The 19,405-nt window shown below is 42.1% G+C and overlaps 1 protein-coding gene across 1 annotated transcript in view; it reads right to left on the bottom strand.

Moving 5' to 3' along the window:
* The window catches only part of LOC149162158 (LRR/ubiquitin-like domain protein), a 367,705-nt gene that overhangs the window by 177,957 nt on the left and 170,343 nt on the right, over window positions 1–19,405 (bottom strand). Inside the window, exon 3 of the mRNA XM_089437164.1 lies at window positions 10,802–10,960. Within this exon, the coding sequence (XP_089293290.1) occupies window positions 10,802–10,960 (159 nt within the window). The remainder of the gene's footprint in view (window positions 1–10,801; window positions 10,961–19,405) is intronic.

The raw sequence follows: 19,405 nt of genomic DNA, 5'->3' as shown, positions 1-19,405 counted from the left end.
ACCTGGGTTTCAACTTCTCTGCTCCCTTTGTTTTGAGTGATGACTGCCAATGGGATTGAATAAGAAGGTATACCATCTCCCCACCTCAAAATTGTGTTCCACTTTGTGTCTGTCTACATACATTTTTTGTTGGTTTTGAGCCATCCGCTCTTGATTTGGGGTAGCATCGGATGTGCTCTAACCATAAAAATTGGTGGAGAGGCTAAAGCACATGAGATCTCCGAGACCCAGAAATGGTTTGGGCAGATTCTAACCGGTTTGGGAGATATTAAAATAATTAATATTTTTAATGGAGTCCCTAAGTCTAAACTTAGGAAAAATAAAATATTAATAGGTATTAATATAAAATTGGGTTAGAAGGTTCCAAAAGTCATGGATCAAGCCAAATCTAATCTTAATCATTGATTAGAGATTTAATCTCGGTCGTTGAGGGACCAATAGGAAAAGTATAAGAAGAGGCTTGAGGGTTAGTTGGAGAATACACTGAGGGAGACCAGTCAGTTTGATTTCTAGAGCGGGGTTAGCTGAGAAATTCGAACTAGTGGTCTAGAGAGCAGTAGGATGTAGCAAGTACGGAACAGAGAGTCGGGAACAACACCAGGGGAACAACGCAGAGGTTGGAGAGGCAGACGCAGTGGTTGCAGACTGCGCAATCACTGGAGGGCCTGCGTGGATGACACAGAGAGGCAGGGGCTGATGCAGAGGGTCTGGGAGCTACGCAGAGGTCAACCAGGTTGACACTGAGACTGGGAGAAGTGCTGAAGAATTTTCTCTCTGTTGGGTAAGCTAGTTTGGCACCCAGTTGTACTGAAGAATTGTTGAATAATAAAATCCTCCCTTGCTGCACTGGTTTTCCCACATTGGGTTTTTCCGGGGACTAATTGTCCAAAATATGTGTCGATGTGTTAATTCTTGTGCATGTGTTTGTTTCTGTATTATGATGTGATAACTACAACAGAATTTATTTTAATGTTTACCGAAGGATTTTCATAAATAACTTATTGGGAAATAAGTAGGTAAAATAAATCAGTTGTTGCAGTGATAGAATTTTCACATCCTCAAGTTGTCCTTGAGGACTCGTAAGATATCTTGGCTCTCTTAAATCTAGTCCTTAGCCAAAGGTGCACGACTATCCCTAAATATTCGATCTGCAAATGTTGGGGCATCTTATCCATATAGTGCTTTGAAAGGCATCATAACAATGGACATGTGGAAAGTGGTGTTGTAGCAATGCTCCCCCAAATGCAACCACTTAACCCATGCCTTTGGCTGGCCAGATACATAATTTTGAAAATAGCCCTCCATCCATTTGTTGACTATCTCAATCTGATCATCAGTCTATGGGTGATAACTAGTGCTCGGTGTCAGCTCAGTCCCCACAAGTTTGAATAACTCTTGCCAGAAGCCACCCATGAAGTTGTTGTCTTTGTCGCTCACTATGATCTTTGATAACCCATGCAAACTGAAGACCTCCTTGAAGAATAGTTTGGCCACCTGCGATGCTAGATATTTGGATGGTATGGAAAAGAAGTGTGTGAGCTTCGTGAGTTGATCCACCACTACATATAGGCAGTACTTTCCCTGTACCAAAGGTAGCCTAGTGATAAAGTCCATGGACATACTTTCCCACGACTATCCAAGAACATGCTCTGAAGACTGATACCACTGTAGGATCCCCACTAGGAAATAGCACAAGATGAACAACTAAATCTTTGAGTTTAATGAACTTCTCCAGTGAAAGGTTTCGTCCAACATATTAAGGGAGCATTGCTATATGTGTAGTTTGGTTTATTTTTAACTTGAGAAAACACACAGTGGCAAATCTATGTAACCAAAGTTCAACCATATATATATATATATATATATATATATATATATATTAAAATTCAAGTACAGAGAGGAATATGAGCTTCAAACAGGGACCCAAAATAAAGATGGATGATAGAACCAACGTTGAAAGAAATGTCACTGTTATAAATATTTCTAGTGCAACATATTAAATGGCGTTTCTCTTTGAAACATTACATAAGTATACCTTGCTAAGTCTGATATATTTCTTTTTAGCTAGCACATAGATAAATAATGGAGATAAAAAGCTCAAGATGGCAGAAAAGAACCTGGGATCATTTCATTAGCTTATAGCAGTCAAACCATGCCTTCCCAGTGAGCAACTCAACCCATAGTGAGAGAGGACTTGGCCCACAAGAGAAATAGTAGTTTTTTGCAATGCGTTCAACAGAGATGGGTAGGGAATGCGTACTCTATCCAACACCACCTCCTTCAATAATTAGGGTCAAACTCGACCTCCAACCCTCATGAAAAATGTCAATGCATCACCCAGCTCACAAGGGATATAACTAGCAATTGTTAGGGAAGCCCAAATCCCTCAATATTCATCATTAAATCACTCTTCAGCCACAAAAATTGACCTGGGTAGTGAAGAAGGGGTTCGATCCTCTTTTCAATAGCGAGACTCATTCATGGTGAGCCCACAAATGTCTATTTCTACCCAACAAACTTTTTACCAAGCATAGGTCCTCTTTAATGGCCAAAATGTTCTCAATTGTAGTATGTGCCTCTACCTATGACCAAAAATATAGGAATAAAATCTCAGGAAATAGAATCAACTGACAAAAGCTCTTCCAGTTCAATATCTTCTGCAAATCTTCCCTTCATGAAAACACAGTGGTGAAATCTGAGTGATTTCACTCTTGGAACCAACTAGGGTGTTTAGTTTCATCACTGAAGCCAACTATGGTGGCTATTGTTTCCCAAACCCTAAGCTTCTTCCTCAAAAACTCCTTAAGAGCTCATTTTCTCAAAATGCAAGTGTATGAATGAGGAAAGACTCCTCACTTTTTTCTTTCTATGAATCCCTTGGTGCACCCTAGGTTCAAGACTAGGTAGAGCTTTTGATTTGTTATATTTGTACCATGGTGGGGCTTAGTTAGGAGGGCTTTGCTAAGAGAATAAACTTATTTTTCACAATACAACACTTTTATGGAACATGCCCCTTCATTAGCACACATGTTGAGGCAGATCACATCATTTTATTATTATTTGGGTTGAGTGGAGGGGCCATCCCCTTAGTTTTGGAGTTGGTTGGGTTGCACTTGGATCTACAATATGGTGGAGATTATTTTAAGGTTTGTCAAAGGGTTGTCATACACGGTAATTTGTGCTAGCACTAGGAGTTAGTTAAGAGCGAACCCTTGCCCTAGTGGTTATGTTTGACATATGGTCAACCATTTCTCTTCTTTGTGGAGCACCCTCATTTGGTTCACATATGTGAGGAGGTTGGCACACTTCTTTAGGGCATAGTTACCAAAACCAGATTGGTCATCAAACTAATCGATTCCAAAAATGTGAAGAGGAATAAAACCCAAGAAAAAAAAAAGGCGACCAAAATATATATAAAATGTTCAAATTTTCAAAAAGAAAAACATACATATTTATGTGCATCCATATGAATCCAAACCATTATACACAAATATGTGAAGTTTCTCATATATATAGGAAGGGAGCATATAACCATAATAGCACCGAGTGCAATTTGTGTATGTACCAAAAATACATCAACAAAGATGCTCCAAATGGCCTCTAGAGTCTAAACAAATCATGTTATAACAAATAACTACATATCATTAAAATCATTGTCTATATGTGTATTCTCATCATCAATATCACCCTCTATGCATTAAAATAAGATAGAAAAGGCTTAGCATGAAAAATTAGTGATTTTGCTTGAATGAAAGGTATGTATTTTTCCTAGGGTCATGGTAGACGAATTCAACAATCATGCCACCAACATCAAGGTACATATAAGGCTTGGTGCTCTTGAATCTCGATTAATGTTAGCTCCAGACCCATTACAATCCTACAAATCCTAAAATTCTAAAAACTATAAACTTTGTTGAATTTTGAATGGGATCTAAAATTCTTATTTCTCCATAAAATGAAGATGGAACCACTCTCACACATCTTGAAACAATTAATCATAATGCTAAATATTTGAGTAAAAGGATGAATGTACTATGTCCTCTTAATTGAATAATTTCACACTACCATTAATTACAAGGGTGGGTGAACCAGAGGTGCAGGGATCTCTTTAAATAGCATTAGTAGGGCCCTAGCGTCAGGCATTTGTGCTTTCAATAACTTAATTTATTGCTTTAAAAAAAAAAAAAATTGTTGGTCCCTAGCTACACCAACAATGCTATAGGGAATCAGGCAATTTAGTACGAAACTAGCCAAAAATGATCAAAATCCTTGAACCGAACCAAAATGGCCCTGAAACTGATAGGACCAATTGGTTTTGTCAATTCTGGTTCGGTTCTAATAACACTACTCTAATGCACACTTATGAGTATTCAATCGCCTATTGAGGGATTATTTCATTGTTGACTCCTTCCTTGTACAAGTTTTGAGGACTTGTAACCACCTTGGAGCATATTTATTTATTTATTGAGGAGGTGATTGTACATTGGAGAAATAGCTCATGAATATAGTTCCATTTTGGCTATTTTGGGAGGCTTGACTAGTCTTGCATATGGAGCACTCCATCTATTTAGAACCCTGCACAATTATCTATGGAGTTAGTTGGAGCACCTTACCTTGGGATTCACACATGTGAGTGGTTGCCGACATGTTCATGCATCATATGAACCACATTTAGTATTTGGAGGAGTTGGTCAAGAAGCGCTCTTCTAGGGAGAACATTTTATTGTTTTTTTCATCCATGCATCTTGGAGGGTGCATCTGATGAGTTTTTCTAGATGGACCTTGAGCACATTCTACCATGTCATGGATATTTTATTATATTTTCCATGCATGCATCTTGGAGGGTGGATTGGATGTGAACCTTTTAGCATATTAACATGGTCAATTGAAGTTTCTAAGTTTACTTACTTTAGAAACCCTTCATGCACTTTTTTTGATTTATTCCTACCTACTTGTTATTTTCTTTAACAAGTTATTTACAAAGTAAATACTGAAAATAAACACCAGTGCATGCTCAACATATTACAAATCAACAACTAAAAGAAACAAGAACACCACATGACACCATTATTTTTGGACCAATGTCCCCGAAAAAACCCAATGCGGGAAAACTGATGCAGTTATCTGAGGGTTTTCTTATTAAGCAATATTAGAGTACAATATGGGTGCCGAAACTGGCCTACCCACAGAGAATTTCCTTAGCAGCTATACCTCACAGTCTGAGAGAAATCTCTTGGCTGAAACCCCGAAAAATCATTCTGGCAGCTCCTCAGCACAAAACTGCTCTGCAACCCCAACGTCTACCCAATCTGGACTGCATCAGCCCCTCTCTGTCTCACGCTGGCCCTGTGTCAGCCCCAGGAGGCCCTACATCAGCTTTCTGGGCCTCTGTGTCAGACACGCTAGCCTCTCTGGTGCTCTGTGCAGCACTTGGCTGCCTCTGCATGGCCCTACGTGAGCCCTTGCTGGCTCTGTGTCCCTCTCCTTGGCTGTTGCGCTACTCTCCCTGCACAATCTCTACCTTCTTTGTTTCTCTGTACTCAATGCCCCTCAGCTACTCTCCCAATCACTGATTCTATCTCTCTTAGCAAACCCCGCTCTAGAGAATAGAATGACTGATCACTCTGGTGTACTCTCCAAGTGACCCTCAAGCCTCCTCTTATACTTTTCTTGTTGACATCTCAACGGCCAAGATTAAGTCCCTAATCAATGGCCAAGATTAGATCTGGCTTGATCCATGTCTTTTGGACCATTCTAACACAGATTCATATTAATACACATTAATATTTTATTTTCCCTAAGTTTAGACTTAGGGACTCCATTAAAAATATTAATTATTTTGATATCTCCTGATCTGTTTAGAATTTGCGCAAACCCTTTTTGGGTATTGGAGATCTCATGTGCCCAAACCTCTCCACCAAATTTAGTGGCTAGAGCGCATCTGATGCTACCCCAAATCAACACTCCCTCTTAGCGAGGACTGTGCTCTAGCAATACTCCTCACTGAGTATTACTCTGATCATCCGGCATCGGTACCTGTGCTGATGCTCGACCTTTCTGCCCAACATCCTCTGCACTACTGCCTCCTATATTGTTGCCCATGGTTCTGCCACTGCCATTACTGCATCTATATGACAACTCCCTCTGCATCCGTGCTGCTACTGGTTCTTTCTCCCAGCACTGCATCCGTGCTGCTACTGGTTCTTTCTCCCAGCACTGCATCCGCACTACACCTCCTCTCATTATGTTGAATCGTGTTGCCCGCTGCTACACTGCAACTCAGTTACTGAGAAGTAAGTAACTGACCTCCCTGTTGGGCTAAAGACACCCACTGATGTTGAAGCTCCCTCTGCCGCTGACAAGTGCTCCCTCTCTAACCTCTGCGTTGTTGCAACAACTCTCCTGCATCTCGCACCGTTGCACACCTCTCTGTGCTGTCCTACACTGGGGCAACACTCTTGTGCCTCTCGCACTGTTGCAGCTTGCTAGCTCTGCGCTGTCTCCGGACTCCTGCACTGTAGCTTTCTCTACCGCTCCATCCACATTCGTCTCTACCCACTCAGCCAATCCTGCTACTCCTTGTCGGGGCTCACGTAGCAAGGTTTAATTCAAGAGGCTGGGTACCTCAAGGATCCTGCCCCTCATCGCCTGTAGTCTGCCTTACTACAACTCGATGTCTCCCCACTTCCGCTCAAGTGGTACGTGTGCACTCACGGCACAATCATCGTCTGTCAAAACTTCCTTCTCTGCCCGTGTTGGCGTTGCCTTAATCTCGAAAGACTCTCCCTTACTCTTCTTCCTTGGGCATTGGATCACATAATGACCCATCTCCCCACAGTGGAAGCACTTGATCTTGGAGAGATCTTTCTTCTTCCGCTTCTCCTGCTTTCCCTCAAATGCTAGGGCCACATCCTCCTCCTCCTGCTTGACCTTGATCCCTTTGTTGCTGCTACCTGTCTTCGACTGCCATCTGATCTCTTCCTAGTGAAGAGTTGCGCACATCTCGTCCCAAGGTAGGAGAGTCCCTCTGCCCAGGATACTCTGGACAAACACTTCCTAATCTTTTGAGACAACTTTCAAGGTTTTCCTCACCATAAGCTCCTGATCCGGTGTCGCTCCTATAGCAGTCAACTGGTGTCAAATCTCATGCAATTCTTCGAGGAAGGTGTCAATCGATTAACCCTTCTTCATCTGATACGACCTCATCTGGTTCTCGAGCAGCATTCTTCTTTGCATAAAAAGTATGCTGGAACAGGTTCTTCAGAGCCTCCCACATCTCAACTATCGTTTCCTTCTTGGCTATATGTGGTACCACATGATCCTTGACCCCATCAAGGATAAAGCACTTGGCCCTTGCCATCGCCTCTTTGTACCTTTCATTTTCATTGGGGTCGACTGGGACAGCTATAACCTTCAAGGCGAAGTTCTTGACACGATTCTTGTCAAGCACTGATAAGATTCTGGCCTTCCAGACTGTGAAGTTCGATGCTTCGTCTAGTCTATCCTGGTCTCTTAGCCCATGTAGTGCCATGACACTCCTCTAATTCCCTCCTGGAAGTTCTCTGTTCGACTCCTTTGAGTCTCTACTTCCCATCTGGAAGTTCTCTTCTGGACTCCTTCTAAGTCCTGATTTCCCTCCTGGAAATCCTTCTGCCGTTTGTCGAGATGCCCCCTACTCTGATCGTCTTGTGCAACTGCATTGCTGATCCAGGTTCCTCGGCTAGAAACCCTCAGTAACAACTCCTATTGCCCTGCTCTGTCAAGTACTGTTCGGACTATAGTGCCTCACCAGCTCCACTCTGCAATATTTCTGCAGCCTTCTAGACTCCAGCAACTGCCTCTCTGTGAACTGCGTCAGCACCTCTCTGCCTCACGTTGGCTCTGTGTCACACCAGATGGGTCTGCGTCAACCCTGGGATGCCCTGCGTCAGCAATGCTAACCTCTGTGAGGCTCTACGCAGCTCCTAGCTTCTTCTGCGTGGCTCTAGCTGGCTCTGCGTCACAATTCTTGGCTTCTGCGCTGCTAAAAACAGCTTATGTCACCTCGGGACAGCTGTTTTCTGCTGCTATTGCTTCGCTCAGCTGATGTTTTCTAATCCTCCTGTGATCTGCAATCACGCTCTGATACCATGCTGAAGTTTCTAAGTTTACTTAGTTTAGAAATCCTTCATGCACTTTTTCTGATTTATTCCTACCTACTTGTTATTTTCTTTAACAAGTTATTTACAAAGTAAATACTGAAAATAAACACCAGTGCATGCTCAACATATTACAAATCAGCAACTAAAAGAAACAAGAACACCACATGACACCATTATTTTTGGACCAATGTCCCCGGAATAACCCAATGCGGGAAAACCAGTGCAATTATCTGAGGGTTTTCTTATTAAGCAATATTAGAGTACAATCTGGGTGCTGAAACTGGCCTACCCAAAAGAGAATTTCCTTAGCAGCTATACCTCATAGTTTGAGAGAAATCTCCTGGCTAAAACACCAGAAAATCCTTCTGGCAGCTCCTCAGCACAAAACTGCTCTGCAACCCCAACGTCTGCCCAATCTGGACTGCGTCAGCCCCTCTCTATCTCACGCTGGCCCTGCGTCAGCCTTTCTTGGCCTGCGTCAGCCCCAGGAGGCCCTGCGTCAGCTTTCTAGGCCTCTGTGTCAGACACGCTGGCCTCTCTGGTGCTCTGCGTAGCACTTGGCTGCCTCTGCGTGGCCCTGCGTGAGCCCTTGTTGGCTCTGCGTCACTCTCCTTGGCTGCTGCGCTGCTCTCCCGGCACAATCTCTGCTTTTCTATTTCTCTGTACTCAATGCCCCTCAGCTGCTCTCCCGATCACTGATTCTATCTCTCTTAGCAAACCCTGCTCTAGAGAATAGAATGACTGATCACTCTGGTGTACTCTCCAAGTGACCCTCAAGCCTCCTCTTATACTTTTCCTGTTGACATCTCAACGGCCGAGATTAAGTCCCTAATCAATAGCTAAGATTAGTTCTGGCTTGATCCATGTCTTTTGGACCATTCATATTAATACACATTAATATTTTATTTTCCCTAAGTTTAGACTTAGGAACTCCATTAAAAATATTAATTATTTTAATATCTCCTGATCTAATCTGCCCAAACCCTTTCTGGGTATTGGAGATCTCATGTGCCCCAACCTCTCCACCAAATTTCGTGGCTAGAGCACATCCGATGCTACCCCAAATCAACATTGTAGACATGTTCATGCATCATATGAACCACATTTACTATTTGGAGGAGGTGGTCAAGAAGCGCTCTTCTAGGGAGAACATTTTATTGTTTTTTTCATCCATGCATCTTGGAGGGTGCATTTGATGAGTTTTTCTAGATGGACCTTGAGCACATTCTACCATGTCATGGATATTTTATTATATTTTCCATGCATGCATCTTGGAGGGTGGATTGGATGTGGACCTTTTAGCATATTAACATGGTCAAATGCCAATCTTTAGTAATGCGCCCTCACTCTTGGAGCTTTCTTGCACATTACTTCATATTTTTGGATGGGGGAGCTCTCTTGGAAAGGATAAAGTCCACAAGATCTACTTGATATGGTCAACCATGATGAAGAATAGTCTAACTACTCCATTGTTTTATTATTTCATTGACTTGTCATGGAGTTAATTAGCAAATAATATATTGTATCGTTAAACAGAGCTTTCTCTCTGTTCTTTTGGTAATTGATAATGGGTGATTGGTGATTTGGAGTAGTAAGTTACAGCAATTAGAGTAGGAGCTTGGAAATTGTTGATGTGGAGCTCTTTTGATATCAGTTCCTTAAAGACTTAATTAAGGAGTGAGGTATTGCTCTATTTGTTGTATGGTTATGTTTATGCTCTTCAATTCTTGGAAATTTTGTTGTCAAAACCTCTTGTTATCATTCTAATATGAGATCTAGTAATAAAAACACCATTCAATTAGGAATAAAGAAATAAGAGGAACTTTTCCCTCTTGATTTATTTGTTGTTATATTTCTGCATTATTATCCTTCATATACCAAATTAAGTTGTTAAATTGGAACAATAAGACAGATAATATAACAGCACCTTCATAGTGTTTGATGAGTGGCAACTCTAGCTCTCCAAGTCTAGTTTCTACACCTATTTCCACCAAACACTTAAGGTAAATTGCATCAAACTAGTTTCTTTTACCTTAATAGACACCTATGTAATTAGTAATGAATGTGTCAAACATTTCATCCATTTGATAGTTGAATGTGGCAAACTAACCCTTTCTACCATATAGCCTAACTGAAATAGTTAATTGTAACAAACTAGTTCTTATCATTTCAAGCAATATTTCATGACTCTTTTATAGCCCAATAGGTTGATAGGCACTGGTCCAATATCATCACATTTCCTTGTTCGTCTCATTTCTTTCCCATGTCCCCTTGCTCATATCATTTCCTTCCATATACTATACCTTTCATTTTGTTAGGATCTACTCTTCAAATATCACCTTGAGCCTCCACTCCATAGCCTTAACAATCCTTCCTTAGTGAAGCCCACCTTGTGCTGGTGAAAAGCCAACCTAAAGTGTGGACAACAGCTCCTGAGGCGACAGTGGACAGCCTTCCTAAATTAAACTTATGCTTGCACCTTGGTGATTTCGACATTTCCAACTTGGATGTTAGTTTTTGTTGTAACAGACCCCCAATATAAAACACAAAATTGAGACAAAATAAGTTACATGATCAAATTGACATTATTTAACACACATTTAGCTTTGGACGAAGAAACATATACCTACCAAGTAAAGCAGTACACAATAAATTCATACCTTCAAACCTCTTTCTGAAAGTGAGATGACGCCAGTTGCTTTCCAGCGCTCTAAAGTAGCTTTCTCTGTAGATTTTTCAGGGTTGGACTTTCTTGCTTGCTTAGTTTCTGATGTCTTCGCAGTCACTGGTAAAGGAGAAGCTCTCATGACAGGACGTCCCTAATAAAACAAGACAAAGAGGCATGAGACTAGTATCCTTGTATGCTATAACATTGATATACATCTTGATCATGAGAATGTAACAGCTCCTTCATTGAATTTTAATATTTTAATTAACTTTTGACATCACAGCCAATTCATTTTTTTACTTTTATGTAAGTATTCAATATATTTTGAGAGAAACTCATAGGGAGGTTGTCATTCTCTGAATTTTAATTCTGCCCTGAATAATGGATAAGTGATCAAAAAACAAAAATCTAGTTGAGGTGTTTCCATTTATCCAGTAGTAGTATAGAAATCATTGTGTCTCTTGAAATGCAAGACTCCTAAACACAAAACCATAATAATCAGATAGTAGCAGCACAGATAAAAAAATAAAAAATAAAAAATCTGTTGCCTTTTATTGCTCCTACTTCAGTGGTCAATGTAAAAATTTCTCCAAACACATATCTTGCAGTATATGTGAAAATCAAATTAGAAAAAGAAACTCTTTTCTACTTGGTACATACGGGTCCAAGCATTGTACAGCTTAGTGCTAACCTCATGTGGCCCTCGCAAAAAGGTCTCCTAACATTCTTTTAATGTTCTAAAAATGTTACCCACCATTTTTCAACAGGGATTCCACATGTGATCTTCATCACCTGTTTTTGCAGATGTTACAAGGTTTCACTTGTGATTTTAATCACGAAGGTTGGTTTAGAGAATGATATATGAGGAGTTTTGATTAAAAAGAAATTAAGGCCCCTTCAGGGCAAAGTTTCCAGGGCCCTACTCAAGGATGAGGAAATCAGGAAACAATACTGATGACAAATAGCAATAAACCCGAACATGGGACATGGATAAAAGGGAGAAACGGAAAGTGTTAAGTATGGATTACCATGGACATGCAACATCAATCAATGCCTCCTATTTGTGCCCCTCTTAGATAATGGAAAGAAAGGCCTTAAGGAAGGCCACACTAGTGACTAGACTAGGGGCAATGGACAACCGCCAAGATGAAGCATGGGAACAAGAATACAACCAAAAGCAGACTATCATCCAATTCAACTTATGATCCATACTAGAATATCCTTAAACATTAAATGAAAGCACTTGACTACAAAAATGGTTAATGTACCTTACAATAGACAACCAACCTTCGGCTGATGAGTAAGATAGAAGTGATAAAGGACTGACTGGAGAATGGATCATCGTGGAGCTGTTGGCTGGCAAGATGAACAAATAGGAGAAAAATTCTCTCCTCAGGGTTACCCATTTGGGCAGTATTGTTGCCTCAATCCACACCTAGGATCATTGTGGAGAAAATGTTTAACTCCACTTATTGTGGCCTTGGGGGCAATTCATGAGTTGAGGTTGTCACTTAATCCTCAACTTCTCCGTCTAGGCTTACTCCTAGCGAAGCCAAGGGGGGTGGACCCTACAAATTATCTAAAGCTTAACTAATTAAGGTTCTAGGAGTTAGTGAAGATGACCAAGATACAATTCACTACATAGAATCAAAATGCATTCATGAGCAGATTGATCCACAAGTACTGAAATTGCAAAATGAAACCAAGAGACTAGTGACAAACTACAAGTACTTGCTAAATAAGTGCTCCAAGTAAAGATAATGATGAAGCGCTTGGAAAGCAATGCATGAAATAGAGATGCCACAAGAGATAAGTGTCTTCAAAAGTAGAATGGCAAAAGATAATTAGCTCAATGACCAGATTATTGTTGGGATCCGCGTGGGATTCCTCATCACATCATAGATTTGGTCAGTGATGGTATTAGTGGAGTGGTGGATCCGGTGACCGAGCGCACACACACTTTCATATCTCCATCAAAGTCCCGAACAGCACTAGTGACAAGTTGGATTGACAAGGGAGCAGGCAGACTCTGTGGTTTGTCTTGGCACGTTGGTCATGCATGGGGTAGTAGGATGATCAGCGTATTCTGGCAGAAGCTTATCGGAGGAGGTGGCATCGATAGGCCACCAGACAAGGCCTTGTATGGAGATGAGGATTTCCCATGAATATATGGGGCATGTTACCACTCAAACCAGCAGGGGACCTAAAAGGAGTTCCTAAGAGGGCAACTGCTAGGTTAAGGGCAATGGTGGAGGCTTAGCCCACTGTCACCACAGCTAAGTCTCCCTGCTCTTTATAGACTTTCACCGGTTGGAGGATTCCTAGTAGTCTAGGGATCACTTGTAAAGTATCTGTCAATGGATAGGTGGAAAGTGACCCTAGAAACCCTTTCCCAAGGATGGAGTGAAGAATGGAACTTGCTTGCTCTTTAAGCAAGGGACTTGATCGTTTAGAGGTAAGGGGTGAGGATTGGAGGGTTGAGGGAGAAGGAATAGGCTTATAGACGAGTTTCTCAATCCCTATAATCCTTGGGAAACTTGGATTCCCAAATGATCCTTGGCAGATAATCTTTATTGAGAAGTGGGACCACACAAGGCCAAGTAGACCCAATCCAGGTTCGGGGATGGCATGTAGCAACCAATGATGTTCCTATCCTGGATAAGGTGAAAGGAAAGGACCAAACAAGAATATTTACTTCAAAAGGTTGAATTGATCCTATTGAGGTCTAGCCTTGGGGATGCCTAGGTAAAATTCAATCCTAGAGCTAGGGCTTGGGATTCCCTGAGATTCCACTGTTAGAATTGCCTCACATTAGGAGGGGGAAGGGACCCACTAGTGCAGTTGTAGGAAATCGAAATTTTTCCTTGGGTCACTTCCCGGGAAATTGATGCCCTAGGTGACCCAATGGGGCTAGACCTTGAGAAAAAGGGGAAAAGGGTTAAAATGATCAACCTTTTCGAGGGATCAGTCCCTAATTCACTTAGGGATATGGAGTCAAGGATAATCAAGAGTAAGAAGTAGAACTTGGTTTCTTGATCAAGGAGGCCAGGAAAGTCAGCTTCATCCAATGTTGAGAGAGAAAAGAAAAGTGACCATCAAGCATTTATACTTCAAATCAAATGATGCAAGCTTATCGAGACAAATAATCTCAAGGACATTTAATTCATATAACATTATCCCATACAATAAATTAGCTAAAACATGCTTAATTCCACATTTCAATTATGCAGCAACTAGCCCTAATTTTAGCAATATGCAACAACAAGAATAACAACGTCAAAATTTACTTGCCACGTTATAAAATACATCCAACCAGCATTTAGTTTGCAAGACAAAGCTCCAAGACGAGAAAAATAGCCCAAATCCACACGTCAAAATCCATCCATCTCCAAAAAATATCCTCCAAGGAAAAAATGTGAAGTTCTCTGTGATTAGAGAAATCCCAAGTCAATTGATGATCCAAATGAATGTATCTAACATCAATGTACAGCCTGCTAAGGAGTTCAAATTAGCCTATGGGCCTACATTAGCCCCTAACGATAAAATAAGCCCACCAAACTAGCTCACAAGTGTAAAAATAAACCTCACAAGGGACCAAATAATAATGTGTACATGTTGTGGGGCCCTCCAAAGGCCTAATAATGTCCTTTAGTGCCATGCTAAGGAATAAATTCCTCGGAATATGATGGACAAGGAGGTGGCCCCTTGTTCTCCAAGTAGTAGATCTATGGTGCTCCCATTGGGTTTGAGAGCACATAAATGACCCCATGGGTCTCCATATGAATCGAAGATGCCTGTAGATCCTCTGCAAGTGTCTGAGTGGTGGAATGAACGCTGCCATGACATCGTACAAGTCCTAGGACACTTGCCAAGAATGTGGGGCTCCTGTGGAGGCTTGTTGGGCATAATGTACCAAGCATATCACCATCATATCAAAAGTGGATCGATAGTAGTCTCTGAGCATTGATGAACATCCGTGGAGTGTTGTCTACTGTTGTGGAGGCCAATGGCTCTCTATGCTCACCCTATATGTCCTAATGTAGACCTCTGGGGGTTAGGATCGCGTATAGACAGACCAAACATGAATGGAAACCACCTGTAATCCTGCATAAGATCCAATGCGTCCCTTAGGCTTCCAGTACAACCAATCATTAAAATAATCGGGTAAAAGAGTTTACAAATCATGGATAACAAAGTGGGCACTTCATAATGGCATGCCCTTCCGTAGTGGGCTTTGGCATGTGCTAGTGTCTCCAAGCTCCAAAGGGGGTTAACCAAGTACCTTATTAGGTGGTTTCAACCCTTAAAGGGAATAGTATGTCCAAGGTACATCCCTCTAATGGGGGTGGCAAGTGATAAATAAGTGGAATGGAATAGGGAATGAGAGGGGCAACCCTGGGCCACATATTGGGGCATAGGGGTAGTTGGATAAGGGGAAGCCCACACCTGGGTATGTAATGTGTAGAAGGGAGCAATCATGGTACATAAGTGCCTTGGCCTTGATTTTTCCACCCTTCTATATATGCCTTTTGCCTTTTATGAATTTTCTTTCATTAACTGGTTGGGGCTCAAAGGACAAGAGTATGATGTGTAAGATATAACAGTGATTACCCTTTTTAGGTAAGGCGGTTCACTGCCCTCCGGGGGTTAGGACAATCATGGGTTCCTGAATGATAAAAGAGGCTTATCTAAGGCCTATGGAACCAAGGTGATGACCATGGATTGGGGTAGATCTTATGTATTGGCTTTTGCCCACGTGCTAATTATTTTGTCCCAACCATCTTCTGGATTTTGTGGTACAATTTCCTGTTAAATGTGGCCAATTATGCTTTTTTCTTTTAACTGCTTCAACCTCTGGGGCATCATTCAAGGGCTAACCCAAGGTGGGGATAAGGGGATAGGGAGGTTGGCCCTATGTGGACCTAGAATGGAAATGTGGACCCAAGTGGGAGAAATGATGAATGAGGTATAGTGAGTGGAATGGGAGTAATATATGTGAGTAAAGGAGTGGGACCACGCACCCAAAGTCGAGGTTTCCTAAGTAGTACCACCTTAGAACCAAATGGTCAATAAAGGAGATCCACGGGACTAAGATCCAAGGGTAACACGCAAAGAGATCAAGGGGACAAGAGCACAAACTAAGCTTGCCCTTTCCGCCAAATCCCCCCATCAATCCATACCCAGAAGTATCCATGATAAGTAAACCCAATACTTAATTACCAAATGACAAGACATACCTTTAGATTCGGGAGGCCCACCTTCAAAAATACGATCAATACAGGTGGGTGAGGGACCACACGGTTGGCTCAGGTCACAGAGAAATGGCACAATGAGCTAGTAGGAGGCTGCAAGGGGTTGTTGGTTGCTAGCTGAGGTTCATCATGGAGAAAAAAATTTCCTGGGGATATCACCCACGAAATGGTGTGTAACATCTGGCTCCAACTGGGACGTGACCTCTCGAAGAAGTGGACAAGGTTGCTCGAAAGGGAGGTCACGAGAACTCCAACAATCTCTTGGTCACTGTAGAACTATTATCTGCACGTGTCAAGATCAAAGCCACGGGGCAGCATGTTATAACCCATGCTTAATGTTAGCCCATAAACCAACAAGAAATAAAATGATGCAAATTTATTTCTTTTATGAAATCTAATCTATCATGAAAAACATCATATGGGGTTAGTTCTAATGCAAAAATAATCATGCAATGCATCCTACCCTAACATGCATATAACGACATAGATTTGTAATAGTGCATCATCACGAGTTGAGAATCTGGGGAACGATGGCAATGGCAGTGGCAGGTGCAGGTTGCAGCAGCGTGGTCTCCTCTGGGGATCTTACTTTCAGAAACGGAGTCGATGCCGGAAGCCAAAAGCCCAAGGGCAAGGGGGTTTATCAGCTCACCAACAAATATGGCGCAAATGTTGATGGATTCAGCCCCATTTACGACACAAAAGATTGGTCTCCCTCTGGTGATGTCTATGTGGGAGCCACGATTTCAGGTTATTCCAGACGTGGGTTTCATGACGAGGCCTTGCAACTATTTAATCAGCTGGAAAGAGCAGGCGGGCGACCGGATCAGCTTGCTTTCGCCAGCGTCCTCCCTGCAATGGCCCATTTGGGTTCGCTGGACAGGGGCAGAGATGTTCTTAGGAATGTGATTGTAGAGGGGTTTCAGTGTGATGCTTTTGTGAGGAGTGGGCTCATGGGCAAGTATGTTAAATGGGGGAAAATGGAGGATGCATACAAAGTGTTTGAGAAAAGTCCTGAACGAGATGTTATTGATTGGAATGCGTTGCTTTCTGGTTATGTGAAGAATGGGCGAGTGGACGACGCGCTGGAGCTGTTTTGGGCAATGCCTGAGAGAAATGTGGTCTCATGGACTACCATGACTACAGGATATGCGCAGAAGGGCTGTATGGACAAGGTGCTGGAGCTGTTTCAGAGGATGCCGGAACGAAATGATGTCTCGTGGAAAGCCATGGTTGCAGGATATGCTCGGAGTGGGCTTGTTGAAGAGGCGCTGGAACTCTTTTGGCAAATGAAGATGACGGATGTGGAGGCGGATTCAGAAACTTTAGCAAATATTCTGCCGGCATGTGCCAACTTGGTGGCTATAGAGCAGGGCAGAGAGGTTCATGAGGAAATAATTAGAAGTGGTTTTCAAGCCAATGTCTTTACTCATTCTGCATCGTTCCAGATCCAAATCGTGCTCCTTTCTGGCAAAACTCTGCTACAATGGGTACGCTCTCCGGATCTAGTGCAGGATCTCAAGCAAAGCCTGGAATTTAGGCTGGGGATTCCCTTTGCTTCTCAATGACTCCTCCACGAAGGTAAACAACTTGAGGATCTATATCCCCTTTCTTTTTACAGCATTAAGAGAAATGCCACCATTATTTTTACCCTTCGTTTGAGAGGGGGAGCTGTTGGACAGTCATCTTCAGCTGCGGCTTTTTCATACAAAGATGTTGTCCATGCTCATCAGCCCAAACAAACAGCTCCACCAGCTCAGGCTCCCAAACCTTTTTTGGTGGACAAACTGGAGGAAACACCCTCCATTGAAATAATGCATCCTTCGTTGGATGAGCAAATCCAAAAGTATGCAGAGGATGCCATTATTTGCAGGTTCAATGGGCTATGGCCACGCACAGCAGATCTCTACCAATGGATTCACTCTAACTGGACCAACAACTGCAAGGTTCTTCTCTGCTCAAAGGGTTTCTTCATTGTAGTATTTGCTTTCAGTGAAGACTACCAAAAAGCATTAACTGACGGCCCATGGTTTTGGGGCTCAGCAGGTTTATTCCTCACCCCTTGATTCCCAAATTTCGATCCATCTTCAGCAATCATCACCAAGATCCCCATCTGGGTCAGACTTCCTAATCTCCCGGCGCATCTATGGCACTTTGTTGTATTCCAAGGAATCGACGATTCTCTAGGCCGCTTTCTAGCCACAGACACCTCTAGAGGGGAAAAAGGCATATACACCTTTGCCAGAATTTGTGCAGAAATAGACATGAGCAAAGGTCCACCTGATCAGATTAATCTCAAAATTGGGGACTTCCATTGGACTCAGTGCCTAGATTACGAGAACACAGCCTTTCGCTGCCGAAATTGCCATCACACAGGGCACCTTCAGAGCTCTTGTCCCTCGATCCCTGCCCAAAAGAAGAAAGCCAATACTAAGCCGAAATCCAAAAGCTGGAAACCTCATGATCCTCCTCCCATGGATGATTTTGATTCCAGCTCAGATGAAGAGGAAGGGGTTGCGGAAGGAATGGAAGCACAAGATCCGCCCTCGACTGGTCCTGACGATTCTACTGTCCCTCCAAACTCACAGAAAAGAACTCATGAGTCTTCTCCCTCGGATTCAGACAAGGAGACCTCTCCGTCAGCCCAGCTCAGTTTGTAAATCATGCCAGCTCAGCAGAGTCATCTTGATTGGGTCAAAGTTGGTAAAAAGAAAGGAAAAACATGTTGAATAGTTGACTCTACCCACGTTGGGTAGAATCCTCTGTTTGCTATTGTTACTCTGTTCTTCTTGTTACTTCTTGCTTAGCACTGCTTTCCGCTTGTTTTCTCTTAGGGGCCGAGGTGGATAATCAATCCTTTCAGGCTACCTATTTTCTTGCTTCTCTTAGTTGTAACTTCATATTGTACCATACTTCCTCTTAATAGAATTAGTTTTTACTGAGAAAAAAAAAAAAACATGCATATAACGAAGCTATTATTAAGTATTGATTTTTGGTAGCATCGGATGTGCTCTAAGTCTCAAATTTTGCAAGGAGGCTTAGGCACATGTATTCCAAAGAACCCAAAAAGCGTTTTGGGAAATTCCACCCAGAAACAATTTTATTAAAATAATTAATTATTTTTAAAGGGACCCTAAGTCTAAACTTAGGAAAATAAAATAATTAAAGGGTATTAATATAAACTGTGGGTGTAACTTCTAGAAGAAGACAAGGATCAAGCAGAAATGATCTTAGCCATTGATTAGCTTCTAATCTGGGTCGTTGAATGTCAACAAGGAGATTATTTAAGGAGGCTTGAGGGTCACTTGGAAAAACACACACAGAGTTCAGAAGTTCGATTTTCT

Source organism: Pinus tabuliformis, chromosome 5_2 (assembly GCF_031772625.1).
Source record: "Pinus tabuliformis cultivar Carrire ecotype Pingquan chromosome 5_2, CPIR1, whole genome shotgun sequence".
In the NCBI taxonomy this organism is placed as follows: Eukaryota; Viridiplantae; Streptophyta; class Pinopsida; order Pinales; family Pinaceae; genus Pinus; species Pinus tabuliformis.
The sequence above is the reverse complement of the archived record's forward strand: the minus strand, read 5'-3'. Positions and strand labels throughout refer to the sequence as shown.